Genomic DNA, 14929 nt, shown 5'->3' with positions numbered 1-14929 from the left:
GCTATTTCTAATATCTAATCTATATTATGCAAGTAAAAAAGTAACAGTGCAAGGCAAAAGGGACATAATTTGGGGGGAAATGTTTGGTAACAAAAGTGAAGATTGGTAACAAGCACTTAACTCTTTCTCTCCGTAATTATTTACCACATTCTGGTGGAATCAACGCTGGTATCATCCGTTAGGAGAGAAAGAGTTAACTCTGTTGCCAACAACCACTTAACTCTGTTTCCAACAAGCACTTAACTCTGTTTCTATCTAAGCAAATTAATTCGTGCTGTTTGCTTTAATTTCTATCTCAATTTCAAAATAAAACTTTACCACCAAGGTCTAGAATTAGAGTGGAATTCAATTCACACTTTTAGGTTTGCCTCACATTGTTCAGACCATACAAGAAGCTAAAGTCTAATTTGGGGCTTACAGAGTAATTGAATACAAAAGAACCTTCTATAAGAACTTTTGACTCGGTTGCTAGAAAAAAAACAACTATCTGTTATATCAAATTCTGCCTTTGTGAAAAGAACCAGTTTTATTAATCATTATTTCTAGACTTGGACTGACACAGTACATATGAAAGATGTACAACTTCTAGATGTAATTACTCAACAATTTGGATTTATAAAATTTAATAAAACATTTTAACAACATTGTCTTGGACTTTGTCATTTTAAAAGACACATAAAAAAAGAAATATCTAGCAGCAACATATTCCCATTATAAATGGGGGGGGGGGGGGGGGGGAAAGCATGATCCTGGTCTCAGGTAGGAATCTGACACTTTCATAGTTTGCAATAAGTATTTATGAAATAGTCGAAATATTTATAAAAACTTTTTTTTTGGGAAGGGGGGGGGGGGGGGAATGTATACCATCTACACCAGTGATGCTCAATCTAATTCGACCTGCGGGCCATTTTAACTTTCGACACGCGTGTCGCGGGCCACATCAACAAAAAGGTAAAAAAAAAATGAAATCAAAATTCACTGAAACGATTTAAAACTATTGGATCTAGAACTGACATTCATTTAATGGGATAGTTAAAGTCTATCACTTTTTACGCATCTAAAAATGGCTTCACTTCTCTACTTAAAATGTGAGCAACATTTTAGTTAACTTTATCACCAACTTATTTTCTTATCTCTTTTTGGAAAATATTCCCATCGACCCTCCAATCTCTTGGCGTAGTTTAACCATGGTGGTTTAACCAATCTTTTATACGCAGCTCAAACCAAGAAGGCCTTCATATTTGTTTTATATTGCCGCTGTATATGTTGTTGTTTCTGAAACAGTCAGACTTTCTTTATGTTGACTTATGTTCCACAAAAAGATCCATTCACTTTTTCTGGTAGACTCTACATTCAGAGTTCCATTTTATAAACTCATAAACGAAGATAAAGATACATTTTCAGCTTTTTTGCTACTTTTTGTGCCGACGTTTCGGCGGGCCAGATGGAACCATTTCGCGGGCCGGTTCTGGCCCGCGGGCCGTACTTTGGGCATCACTGATCTACACTATTGTAGAGTGACAAAATGCTTATTATTATATATTTTGTTGGGGGGGGGGGGGGGGGTATAATCATCTGAAATTCTTATGCCAAAAACATCCAGATAAGTTTTGAATTATGCACCATGACAAGGATATACAACAGATCAGACAGACATTTTAGGACAACTTGAATGACCTGTACCAAGTTGAGATTCTGGTCCAGACATGTATGTGACAGAAGACTTGGACTCCCTACTGCTCTCATGGACTGTTCCAAGTGACTGCCAAGGCAGAGCAAGACTAGCTAAGTTCCCAGATGGTAGAATGGCTTGTTCACTGTTGGAATGGGCAGACACAGCTTGAGTGTGGGGCATCAGTTGGACAGTTTGTGTCCGGGGTATCATCTGAGTCGCTGATGTATTGGGCATTACCTGGGCTTTCAAGACATCTGACTGACTAAGATATAAATGAAGATTATTGTTGAGGCTCAATGTCACTGCGGATGAGCTGCTTTGATGGTCATTTCCCTGGCTAAGGAGAAATTGTTGAGACAGATTGCTAGGGAGTGAAGTCTGCATGGCAACTCTGGGAGCTGGATTTATATTTGTTGCTGTGGCTAAATTGCTGGTCTGGTGAGAATGTGACTGGGCACCCATTACAGCCACTTCTTCTATAGGCTGCGCACTAGGAGCAAATACTGGCATGCTCTGATCACTGGCTAGCATGACTGGCACCAGTTTAATTGGGCCATTACTTGGACATAATATAGCAGAGTACATCAAGGGTCCACTGTGCTGACCTGCTGCACTGACAGGGATAAGAATAGTTTGACTTAAATCAGAGTTACTTGATGCAGTATTCATAACATGACTTTGAACATTTGGGATGTCATTGCTAACTGGATTGACAGGCTGCTCTGGAGGTGCAGTGGCAGTCACATTAAGTTTAGGCTCGCTAACAGTGGAGCTACTTTGCCTGTCAAACAGGCCAGTAACTGAAGGAACAGTTGCATGTACTCCTTCCAACATTGCCTGCAGACTGATTGGTTCAGCCTGGGATACTGAATTTGTTCTGAGAGGTTGGTGATTAAGAAATTGCTGTGTATGTCTTGCTTGGTTGTTGCTTAAAACAACAGATTGATCTCCCCTTCTCTGGTCATCTACCTCATTGACAACTGTTGAACCACTAGCAATCAAAGTGTTAATTAAGCTTGACTGATTGCTGACTGAATCCAGGGTTGATGAGATGTAAGGATTTACAATCCCTACTTGAGGAGGATCTCTTGTTTTGTACATTCTATTCATTTTCAAGGAAGGCTGATTCACTAAATCATTAGGAATCCCAACTTGAGAGCCATTCAACTGTCCAGGTGTAGGAGCATTCTCTGTTGTTCTTTGACTGGAACAAGGTATGAAGCATTCATTCACAGCATTTTGTGAGTTTGTGTTTGAGACTGCTATGGTCCTGAAGTTCAAAAGTCTTTGAGATTCTGAAGCAGTTGATGTAGTTGAAATGGGAAGAGGAGAACTGTGACTATCAGATACACTCAAGCCAGGCAATGACCCCGTTCTAAGAAGCATCTCACACAGTAGAGAGCCTTTAGTAGAAGGTTGAGCCATAGGAAACACTTGGTGGCTACTATCTTTCAAAGGGGAATCTACCAAGGCATCAAACACAGAGGAACCTGAACCACAGGAAGAAGGTGTCTCTATGGGAATGTTGGATGGCATGTTGCTTTGTAGCGATGATGTCAAACTTAAGCCGCTGCTAGTTTTTAGCCTTTGCTCGGCTAAAATTTCTTGTAGCTCTTGATTATAAACCAAGTGAGAGGTCAAAGAAATAGGGGATTGAGAAAGGTTGGAATCTGGTACAGCATGAGATTTATGGTTTATAGTGTTGCTATTCTGTGGAGCATTAACTGTGTTATAAGTCATATTTGTCTGATCCTTGTTACTAGTATCATCACTGAATAGAATGGCTCTTTTGGCCTGTGAGTGTACTACATTCACATTTGAAACTGGTTTAAATGATTTGTCAGGTTGTAGCACAGGCCTATCACAGAAGATAATTGAAGAACTATAATTAACACTATCTCTCAGGTCTAACACATTGGTAGAGAGGTTTCCAGATGTTGTCCCACATACAATGCTAGAAGTATATTTATGTTGGACACTGGAGCTGCCTGGCACAGCTGTACTGTTGGACTCTCTATTGGAACTAATCAGACTGAACTGCTGTGAAGGTGGATGAGACATTGACTGAGTTATTGAGTCAGAGCTAACTATATTGTCTGATGTTGGTGGCTTGAGTACAGTAAAACCAGTTTCAAAACTTGTAGATGGCTGGGCATTGTGACTAGTGACAGAATGGGACGAACTGTTCAAAAATTGATTGGACTCCAGAGCCTGTGTCTCAGTGCATGTTGCTATGGTCTGAGTTATTGGATTAGAGGAGGTCAACAGAGTTGCGAGACTTGTTTGGGAACTAAAAGCAGAGTTATCCTTGTTTTCATAGCTGTCAGGTTTAAGCTGGCCTGTTAAAATAAATGAGGTGGTGCCTGGCGGAGGCTTGCCACTGACCAGTCTTTGTTGACCACTGGTCAGTTGAGACATGTTGTTGGCTAATATCTGGACATAATTTCCAGTGCCCAGTAGCTGTGAGGGAGCTGGATTTATAGTGACAGCTTGAAGATGAGTCATGTCTAGGCTGGAAACTGGAGCTGGTTCTAATTGAGATGAATTTATGGTGGTTGTGATAAGTGATCCTAGTGATGTTGCTGGTACCGGTGGACCTGCAGAAGAGTGTATTTGTCTTAAGGACATAGAGGTTGTACACATCGGATCTGTGAATGACGCCCTGGATGATGGTGAACTGACCAGAGTCACAGTTTCAGTTTTTTTAAGGAAAGTACTGTGGGCCATGGTAGAACCAGATTTGGCTGGAACTGGTTGAGGAACTTTACTCTGTATGTGAAGTTGGCCAGAAGTGGTCAATGCAGCTGAGCTACTGTCTCCTGTCTGCACTCTACCGACCAGACCAGTCAAAGACTGCTGAGGTAATTGTTGACTATCTTTCTGTCTCTGTATTTCTACAAGTCCAGTGACAAGCTCCAACAGTTTTATAGTTGACTGGAGAAAAGAAAATACATCATTTTAGTTTACATCATGTACTTCCATCTACATAACTGCAAATCTATTACAATAAAACATAAAAAAAAAACTGATCAACATTAATGAAAATGTAGTATTTTATTCAATATAATAGGCCTCGGAATAAAACAAACTACATAAATGTTACAGCAGTAAAGGCTAGCAAATAAAATTCCTTTCAAACTTATGTATTAATACCTACTAAAGAACATGGAAACAGACATTTTAGAAAAATAAAAAAGATTTTATGAAATATTTTATCCCACCATTTGTCTCAGACTATTTTTTCCATCTATAAAAACCATCTAATGATCTGATGCATTTTACAGAGACAAAACTATGGTAAGTAAAGCCAGATGTTCATTCTTCACATAGGGGTCCAAGCCTACTCACATTGACATCTTCAAGATTGCCACACAGCTGGGGTATTGCTTTCTTCAATGTTTGTTCTATGTCTACTGGCTGGCTGGAGCTCTCTGTTGTTGCTGTGGCAGAGAGACAGCTCATGGAGCTGACTTGTTGAGCAACTGGTAGACTTGTCATAGTGAGCTAGTCAAGTAAAGAACAATTTCAAAGTTAATGAATTTAATATCAAGACTATTTTATTGTGAAATAAAAATGAATATTTAGTACAAAAAAGTGTTTCTCAAATTTTCAAGTAAAAATTAAATAGCATAAATAAACAGCATTAAAAAAATCTTATTTTATGATTGCCATATACATGCAACGCTTAAAATAAAATATAAAAAAACTATATAAAAGTAGTAGCTGTCAGTAGGAGACTAAAAGAATACTTTTTTAAACAAAGCTTCTATTAAGTGTATCAATTAGTTTGGATCAGTCATGTCATTAAATTTGTAATAGATATAGACCAACACTAATTAATCTGTGCAATTAGAAATATTTTTTACCAATTGTTTTTGTTTAGCGCAATTTCATGCTTTTAAATTTCTCAATACACTATGATCTTATCACTTGTCTCAATACACTATGATCTTATCACTTGTCTCAATACACTTTGATCTTTTCACTTGTCTCAATACACTATGATCTTATCACTTGTCTCAATACACTATGATCTTATCACTTGTCTCATTACACTATGATCTTATCACTTGTCTCAATACACTATGATCTTATCACTTGTCTCAATACGCTATGATCTTATCACTTGTCTCAATATGCTATGATCTTATCACTTGTCTCAATACACTATGATCTTATCACTTGTCTCAATACGCTATGATCTTATCACTTTTCTCAATATGCTATGATCTTATCACTTGTCTCAATACACTATGATCTTATCACTTGTCTCAATACCCTATGATCTTATCACTTGTCTCACTACACTATGATCTTATCACTTGTCTCAATATACTATGATCTTATCACTTGTCTCACTACACTATGATCTTATCGCTTGTCTCAATACACTATGATCTTATCACTTGTCTGGACCAGTTGTAAGGGGTAAGAGGAGAAAAAAAGGGGCATCTGGGGGAACAATCTGAATTTAAATTTGTGGGCTAAAGCCTTTTCAGGCTTCTCAAGCTAATGTGGTAACCATACTGCTAGCAAAGATTCTATGAACATGGAAGATTGTTTAGTTATCTATTGTTTCTATTTCATGGTTGTGTTCACTAAGCCTCAGACAACAAAATATAAATGAGGCTAATTCAGCTTATAGCACGATTTCATCAAGCACAATTTATTTCCCTTTCTCGAGATATCAAACAACATAATCAATTACCAATTAACTAATTGTTTAATTTTTTAAAATGATTCTTGTGTTGTCAGGTAAAAGAAATAATTGCGCAAAATTTCAGCTGGATCCAAGATTGGGTGTAGGAGAAATAACGTGTACAAACTTTTGACCAGACAGACAGACAGACAGAGTTGATATAAGTTTCGTAAAAATAGGATTGAACCAAGGGAAATATAACAAGCAATAGTGTTTCACAAAAGTTACCACAATTATTAGTCATAATTAGTGACTGTTGTCCAAAGCATAAATAGTGGATCCCAAGTCTCAGCCATAGATGTGTAGATTTAGACTGCTCATCCAGCTTATCTGTGCAAGGATTGTCTTGTAAGACAGAATACAGTATAATCCCTCACTTTACACTATTGTTATTCTTAACATTTTAATTGCACCTAACACAAGAAAAAAAAATAAAGATCTCAATGCCAGGTATAGAGCACTAAACAAAAACTTACTTGATTTCCTGGACTCCCTTCAGAACTTATAGCAGAAATCTGACCACAGACTGGAGCAGCTGCAGTGGGCATAGCTTCTATTGGAAGCTGCACATTATTAACAGTAGACATTACTGCCTGTTTAGTTTCTACAAATGCTACTGATTGTGGAGGCTCAGTCAATGTCACATTCACAGGTTTGAGGTGTGTAGACTCTGTCAATGTCACATCAGGTTTGAGGTGTGTAGACTCTGTCAATGCGAAGGTCACAGACTGCTGTTTGTCCTTACTGATTCTAATTATTTTCATTTTCTTAGCAAGTCCCTTTGAAGAGCTATGAAGAACCTCTAAAAGAGAGCATATTAAAAGTCATTTTAAGCTACACATTTTGATTCTAAATATAGTTTTAATACTTCTGGATAAAATATTTTAAATTATTAATCAAATTAAATTTACAAGAACTTCTTGTAGATCACAAAGCTACTTATTAAAAAAAAAAAAGTATCCCTTTCAGACCATGGGGCAGATGATGTAAAGGTTATCTGTTTCTGTGGCCCACGGTTAACATGGGTGTTATGTGGCCAGCACAATGACCAACCACCTTTACTTTTCCCCCAACTAATGTCAGGTTCCTATTATAGCTGGTTGGACTCAGATCCCAAAATTAGAAGTCAAGCACTTTACCACTCAGCCACTGCACCTCCAAAGCTACTTATTACTTGTAGTAAAACATCTGCTTTGAAGACTACTATTCTTTTTAAGCGAGCCCCTATAACCAAAGTGGGATGCCAGCTAAAAGTGGTATTAACCCCAAGGCAGACTATTAAAGAAGCTTGAGTTTGATACCCGACTCAATATGAGTAGCTATTAGTTTAGCGAATAAAGACAGCACCTTCTCCCAGATGCTCCATCACCTACAGTGCACTCAAGATGCATTATATAATAGTATTTTTTTTTTAATGTGCTATTATTATTCTGGATATGTATAGAAAAAAATAAATTATAAAACCTGTCAGAACTAACCTTCACAGCTCTTAGTACTATTTTTTCTCTGCCTCTTCCAATGATGCTTCATTCCATGCTCTGGTTTCCTGGTGTCCCCTTTAGCTAGCAGGATGTTGAAGTAGACTTTCTGTATGGTAGTGTTGCAGCAGCCGGTCACCATCTTGATAAACTTGGCGCAGTGACCAGTTTGGGACCCAGTACCTGACAAATACAAAACTGCGTTCAGAGTCAGGGAGTATAATTATAAGGTGAGATACATTTTTAGTAGCAAGAAAACAAGTAGTCAGTGCTAGTTGAAAGCTCAGCAGAGATGCATAAAGTACCAATCCATAGAGTTGAGATAATGGTAAGTGCACTTTATACTTAATGGTCTTGTCAAACTATCATGCACAATACTAAACAAGGAATGTGACAAGCACATAAAGTAGGGAGAATGATGACAATAATAATTGAATATATAGAGCGCTGTTCACAAACATGATGTAGGCTCAAGGTGCTGTGTTAACATTACAAACATAACACAAGAGTTAAAATGACAAAAAGTTTTAACCAGGTAGATCTTAATGTTCTTCTGGAATGTAGTGTAGCATGTTGTCTGTCTGAGATCAAAGGGGAGTGAGTTTCAAACCTTTGGTCCGTGCATTGAAAATACCTGCAAACCGTAGTTCCACTAAAAGTATTGAGTCTTATCATTTCATCTTATCAAATACAGACGTTACTTCAAAAAAAAAATAAAATTGCGTCCAACTAATTTTTTAAGCACGCTATCGTGATTAACTTTGTCAAAAGCCTTACAAAATCTAGTAAGACAGCATCTATTTGCTCATTATTAAAGGTGTTACTCTAAAATGTGAATATTCGTTTGTTATGAATCTCACTGCTCTATCTTGTGTTTCTTCCAGTTTCCGAATGTTTTCTTGAGTTGAGGGTCCAAAACAGAGGATGCATATTCTATTATTGGTCTAACCAAGCTTAAATAACATTTTAGTTGTATGCTCTTATTTAATTTGTAGAAGTTTCTTTTAATAAACCCTACTCCTGTTGTTTCCATTTTCTTAGACTTAATGTATGACAATAGGTTTTTATTGCTATCCTTAGATATTACATTGTTTATGTATTCACTCTGCAGCTGTCTGCTTACTTTTTGGGTTAAGAATTTTATTTTAATATACAGTATATAAACTCTTTCTGCCTTAGTTTCTTCAAATTTTCTAAATATTTTTTTTTTTATGTTTGCAAAGTTTCTTTTAATTTATTATTAAATCAGCATTTGTTTATTTTGTTTGATGAGTATTTAGATGGTTTATGATTTTCTATAATGTTTTTAAGATAGCTTTTAATGAAATTCCAGAGTCCATTGAGCACAGAGCTCAAGAATATGAAGCCCATGTTTTGCGTTTTTGAGATATCCCAGAAGTGATTCCTTATTAATCTATTATATATTTTTAAGAGTTCTAGCTCACCTACTGATTCATCACTAGTGCTCCCAATTGTGGGAACAACTACAATTTTTTCACTATCAAATCTGCATTGGTTAGTTTACCCCAAATAATTTTTTTTTTTTCTTATATTTCACTTTTTGAAGCATTCATTAACATGATTCAGTGCATATCTTTCTTTCATTACATTTTTTAAAAATGTTTCTTCCTAGATACTTCCTCTTTTTTTTTTATGACATAGATCTAGCTCTAGACAGGGTTATATGAAATGTAGACAATAAATAAAGCTGAATGAATAGGTTGCTATTTTCAATAACAAAAACATGTGTGTGTATAGATAAGACTATATTAAAGCATTGTCTATAATATAAATCTAGATCTAGATCAAAATCTATATCTCTTCTAGAGCTAGAACAAGAACACAGAATTCAGGGACTATCCACACAATGCATGAAGTACTGTGGAGAGGGAACAGCATAATGCTGGCTATCTGAGGATGCAACTTTTTACCATTTAGTCCTGCAAGTTATGACCCAAAAAAGTGTGTGCAGTGTTTTAAAACTGCATTACAGGCCTGCATTTTTAAAGACTGGAGGGGGTGAGAGGTCACACTAATCAAAACTGTCATTCTTAAGAACTAGAATTCAAACTCCAAAAATGGAGGGCTTCTATTAGAGAATGCCATAAAATATGCTGGGATTTAATTGTAATGCTGGCTGTTTAGCTAAATAATAAAAATAACAACAAAGATAAATGGTTAAAGTGAAACTAACCAGAAGTGTGTAATCTTTAGGCACTTCTGTAATTCAAGGGGAGGCATGTTTCAGTGGAGGGATACACAAAGGAATTGTGCGCAGTGTGTGCAATGGAGCATGGTGTTATAACGCAGGCAGACGAGAATGCATTTCTTTCTTTAGGACTACAACTGATGGGCCAAAGAAGTGTTTGTACACTCTTAATTAGTTGGTTGCAGGTTGTATGACTGAAGGATGAAATGAACAAAAAAGGGGACTATAGAACTGAGTGTCAGATAATTGTGTTATGTTTTTGGGTAGCATTGTAATACAGGCATATTCAGGGAAAAATAAACCTACATGGGTATCAGCTAGTTAATACTAAAATTCACTTCAACAACATTGAAAATCCCAGACAACGGAAAAGAATAAGTCTATTTACTATTGTAAATAGAACTCACATTTAGAGCCAAACATTTCAGCAATAACTTTCCACATGTCGTTCTGGCTGACCTGAGATTGCTCTCTCCATTCTTTCAATTTGTCAAGACTGTTGGCTGTCACCTGCGTAGGAAAAGAACATTTACAGTGTGTACATTTGAACATTTAAGATCAACAGCTTAACAGCAACCAATGGAGAAAAAAACTTTTTCAAAGGTAAAAATATAAATTTCTCAGACTAACAATTTTTATACATCATAATCTTCAACTTGTAAAAAGCAAATATCCAACTTATAATCCACAACTTGTTCTAATTTATCAATTTTATAATCTATATTTTGAGAAAAATTATAAAATGTATAATCTATAATTTGTTCTCAGTATGAATCTTATTAGCTACAATGAAGATCTAAGATCAGATTATTAGTCAAAACGCTGACATCAAAATGTAAAGGCATGAGTTATACTGTTTGCTGTTTTTACCAAACTATGAAACAAGAAATAAAGAGTAAATCAACAAATGTTTTACCAAACAACACTCCTTCTCGCAACATTTTATTTTGTGTAGCTCCTGGAGATCTATGCAGTTGGCAAGACGAGTTGCAAGTTTAGTTTTTTGTAGCCTTGCCTAGAATCAACAAGAAAACCAATAAAAACACTGTATCATAACATATTACATATATCAACTATTTAGTGTGCATGGGAAAAACAAAACAAAACAACAAAACATCACATCTTAGTGACTAAAGAAAAGGGAAGGAAAAACTAGATCTTGAGATACTAGATAATAGTTTATAATAAAGAGAAATAAATGATCAGATAATCCACTATTGCAATTAGCAGTCTGTTATGTTATCATCTAAGGAGAAATACGCTTTTGCAATTGCATATTGTATATTATAAAGATTAACATATTATCCAACATCAACTCTGTCACACTTCTGTGTTTAGGCCAGAAGAGAATGAGTGGGTTTGCAGGGCCTCAGTGCACAAGTGGATGAAAAGGGCTGACCAGGTTAATGTGTCACTCTGTGCGTGTATGTAAAATACGAAAAAACGTTGTTTACAGTTAGACTGAATCATCTCAAAAACCTTGAAGAAATATTGAAGCAACCCTAATTTAGAGAGATTTAGAAAAGATCAAAGGTCAAGGTATAATCTAGAAGAAAAGACTAACAACTCAGAAATGTCTTTGTACAATAGTATAAAAGGTAGATTGTTTAGTGTTAAGTATTCTTTGATGGATTTTTATGAATCATCATTATCTTCAGAGTGCTTTATTTATTCAATGTAATACTAAGTGACAGTCAAGTAATTAGTTGTACAAGTGATTTATATTTTGTTTATTTGTCGTTGTATTACTTGTTTTATGGAACTGAGTTTAAAAAACATTAAACTCAAGGAAAAGATATTCTACACTGTGTTTCTTCAGTGTGTTGAAATAAGTTGTGACAAACACTAGAGTTAATCCATTTTCAATAGACATTTACAAGCAAATCTATTAAGCACAATGTAAAAACAAGCCTTCACACAAATTGTTCTGTAGATAAAATAAGTACATTATCTCATAAGTTTCTAGGTCACTTTTGAGATTCAGTCAGAAATAAATATCTAGAATGGTCATCTGGACATCAACAGATTGCATGAATTTGCTATATAAATAACGAAACTCAAGATGATAAAACATTTTGAAAGTAAAGTTATTTGTCTAAAATCGACAGCTGTATTGATCTATAATTACAAATATAAATATATTTCCCATTGATTTTTGGTTAGGTCTATACGAATAAATTTTCAGTGTAAGCACACTTTATTATATATTTTGATATAGACTATTTTACATCAAACAAATTTAATACCTGGCTATAGCTGGCAGTCTTTTTACGCAAGAAATTGTTGGAGTAACATAACACTCTCTGGCAGCCCCGTTCACAGATTCCCAAGTTCATTAACTTAACTCTGTTGGACAGAACAAACTGGTCAAGGCTCTTGTTTAAACTGTTCACCTCTTCATCAGTGAAACTCCTACAGGAAATAAACAATGGAGAGAACATCAGTATATGTCTTAATAAAATAAAAGAATCCAAAACAATTAGAACAATGTAGAGAAAACAGATTTACTTTTAGGGGTATGATAAACAGTACTTATACAAATTTAAAAATCATGGTGGCAAAGCAGAACATTTTTATACTTTTGAAATAAAGAGGCAAGTTTTCTTCCTAATGCACCATACATTGTCCAGGAGTATTTAATTCTAAGTAAGTCTAATTGGATACATGAAATGTTACAAAATAATAGTACTAGGATATCCTAACTCAAAAGAAATTTGGATAAAACAAAAGTTGCTTTATAAGTAAATAACTAATGACAATGGCATCGATTCTGAAGATTAAGGATGAGTTGCAGTGTTTCATATACTATTGGTAGTTGTCAAAATGGCTACCAAATGTTATCTGACATAAAATACACAGAAGATCTATCCATTAAAGTCAAGCAGAAATACAGATCAAAAGAACAGTGTCTAGTTTCAGGGTTTTCAAGAGAGATAGTCTTTAAAAAAATCAAAGGTTTGGTAACCGTCTGTATTTCTAGCTTGCCATCCAGTATGAACACCAATAGTACACAAAAATATTCAAGAACAAACATGTTCTAGTCAAGCATCCAGACAAAGTTCAACAACTAAATCTGTGTCACCTTTTTTTCTGCAGCTTTTCTTTAATGGCTTGAGATTGTTTGAGGAGACTCACAAGATATTTCATTCGGTCACTAGGCTCAGACTGTTCAGAAGGCTCAGTGTTCACAGACACAGTCTCAGACTGAAATGTATGGAGCTTACATCAAACAATGATATTACTACAACTAGAACATACAACTAAAACATGAGCTACATGCCCATTCAAAGAACTGATTCTAGCATTGTATCTTTGGAACCTATTACAACAGGCATACTGTTTAGTACTATTACTTGATGTTCATGAAATACAAGATATATATCAAATCAAAATTATACATTGGCGATTCATTGCAGGATTTTCATGAATATATTTTAAGACTGTATAGTGTGTGCGAAAGTTTAACATCTGTTTCCTTTTTTTTTTTAATCAAAGAAAATCCAGTCACATTGAAGTCCAATACATTTTTCCTTACGACTTTCAATGTGACAAACTTTGATTTAAATAAAAACAACATAAATAGCCCTACTCTATTTTACCTTTTTTTCAACATTATAACAGAAAACTTTTAAAAAACTATAACCCCTTTTTTTATAAATAAAATTCAAGATTATTATAATTACTTTATTAAAATATACATAACTTAATATTGCATGACTGGTTCACATAAAGTCAAGCCTCTACCAGACATGGAAAGGATGAGAGAAGACAAGATTTAAAATCATTATGAGTCCCAGGCTGCCAACAATGCCAAATGATAAAAGGTCAAAATATCTAAATGAATGCAAGCTATGTTAGTGTTTTAACATTAGTCCTACTATACTTTTACTATTTGAATCTTGCACTTAAAGCTTCTTTTATGGATTGTGTATTAGTGTCACACTCCAGAGTGTAAACCAGAAGAGAAAGAGCGGGCTAGTCACACTTGTGTATTTAGTGTCACACTCAACCACACATAACATCTGACCAGTAGTAGTAAGCATTATTAGGTCAGATGCAGTGTGCAGCATAAAATTATGCAGATTTTTCTGGATGGCAATAAATTTGCATAAACTAGATAGTGGGTCGAAAATGAAATTATGGGAAGGTGATACTAAGCTCTATCAATGTTGACAACTATCAAGAAAGATTGATATACCCTACTATATAAATGTGAAAGTAGCTATAGTAGAGGATAGTCAGAAAGTCATCATCAGTCATTGTTTTACATGAATAATTTAATGTGCTTCTTCACTATTGGATTATATTTGTATGCCACTATCATTACTGTGCTTTATTTCAGCTACTCTATTCAAGTTTTATACGTTGGATTATTTAATTTGTTAATCAAGAGTTTGATGGAATTAGGCTAAAGAAAAATATATTCATCGTATTGTTTCTTCAGCGTATCCTAGTAGTGTGTCTTAACTCATTGAGTGCGGAGCGTCTATCCCATAGACGGTCTGTCTGCCCCTAAACGCACGGAACGTCTATCCCATAGACGTTCATATCCTACCTTTGTTTCGTTGCATTTTTAAATTAAACTTTTTTAACTAACAACAGTGGAACTATTTTTACTTTATAAAAGAGTTCTTCATCCTTTGTTTACATAGAAATTAGAAGCTTTTGGCTTTATTTAGACATTTATTTTTACTTTTTTTTACGATGTAAAAAAATGTCGCCATGACTATGCTAGTCCAAGACACACCCACAATGTTTACTACTGAAGAAACTTTATAATTTTTCTAAAATTTATCACAAATAAATAGTAATAATGAAGAATTTGATCTAGATATATAGATTAGATCCAGGTAGGTCTAAATTTAGCG

The 14929-nt window shown here is 35.1% G+C and overlaps 1 protein-coding gene across 5 annotated transcripts in view; it reads right to left on the bottom strand.

The window, feature by feature from the left end:
• The window catches only part of LOC106071262 (mucin-2-like), a 39133-nt gene that overhangs the window by 9078 nt on the left and 15126 nt on the right, over window positions 1-14929 (bottom strand). For 4 of the 5 annotated variants that reach the window (XM_056040504.1, XM_056040505.1, XM_056040507.1 and 1 more), the window contains 8 exons: window positions 13144-13265; window positions 12308-12473; window positions 10978-11076; window positions 10469-10571; window positions 7853-8035; window positions 6851-7176; window positions 5024-5179; window positions 1678-4609 (listed from right to left, as the gene is read on the bottom strand). In XM_056040504.1, coding sequence (XP_055896479.1) covers window positions 1678-4609; window positions 5024-5179; window positions 6851-7176; window positions 7853-8035; window positions 10469-10571; window positions 10978-11076; window positions 12308-12473; window positions 13144-13265 — 4087 coding nt within the window. The remainder of the gene's footprint in view (window positions 1-1677; window positions 4610-5023; window positions 5180-6850; window positions 7177-7852; window positions 8036-10468; window positions 10572-10977; window positions 11077-12307; window positions 12474-13143; window positions 13266-14929) is intronic. The other variant, XM_056040508.1, reaches the window with a different exon arrangement.

The sequence above is a fragment of the Biomphalaria glabrata genome, chromosome 9 (assembly GCF_947242115.1).
Source record: "Biomphalaria glabrata chromosome 9, xgBioGlab47.1, whole genome shotgun sequence".
NCBI lineage: Eukaryota > Metazoa > Mollusca > Gastropoda > Planorbidae > Biomphalaria > Biomphalaria glabrata.
This window is presented reverse-complemented; position numbering and strand designations above follow the sequence as displayed.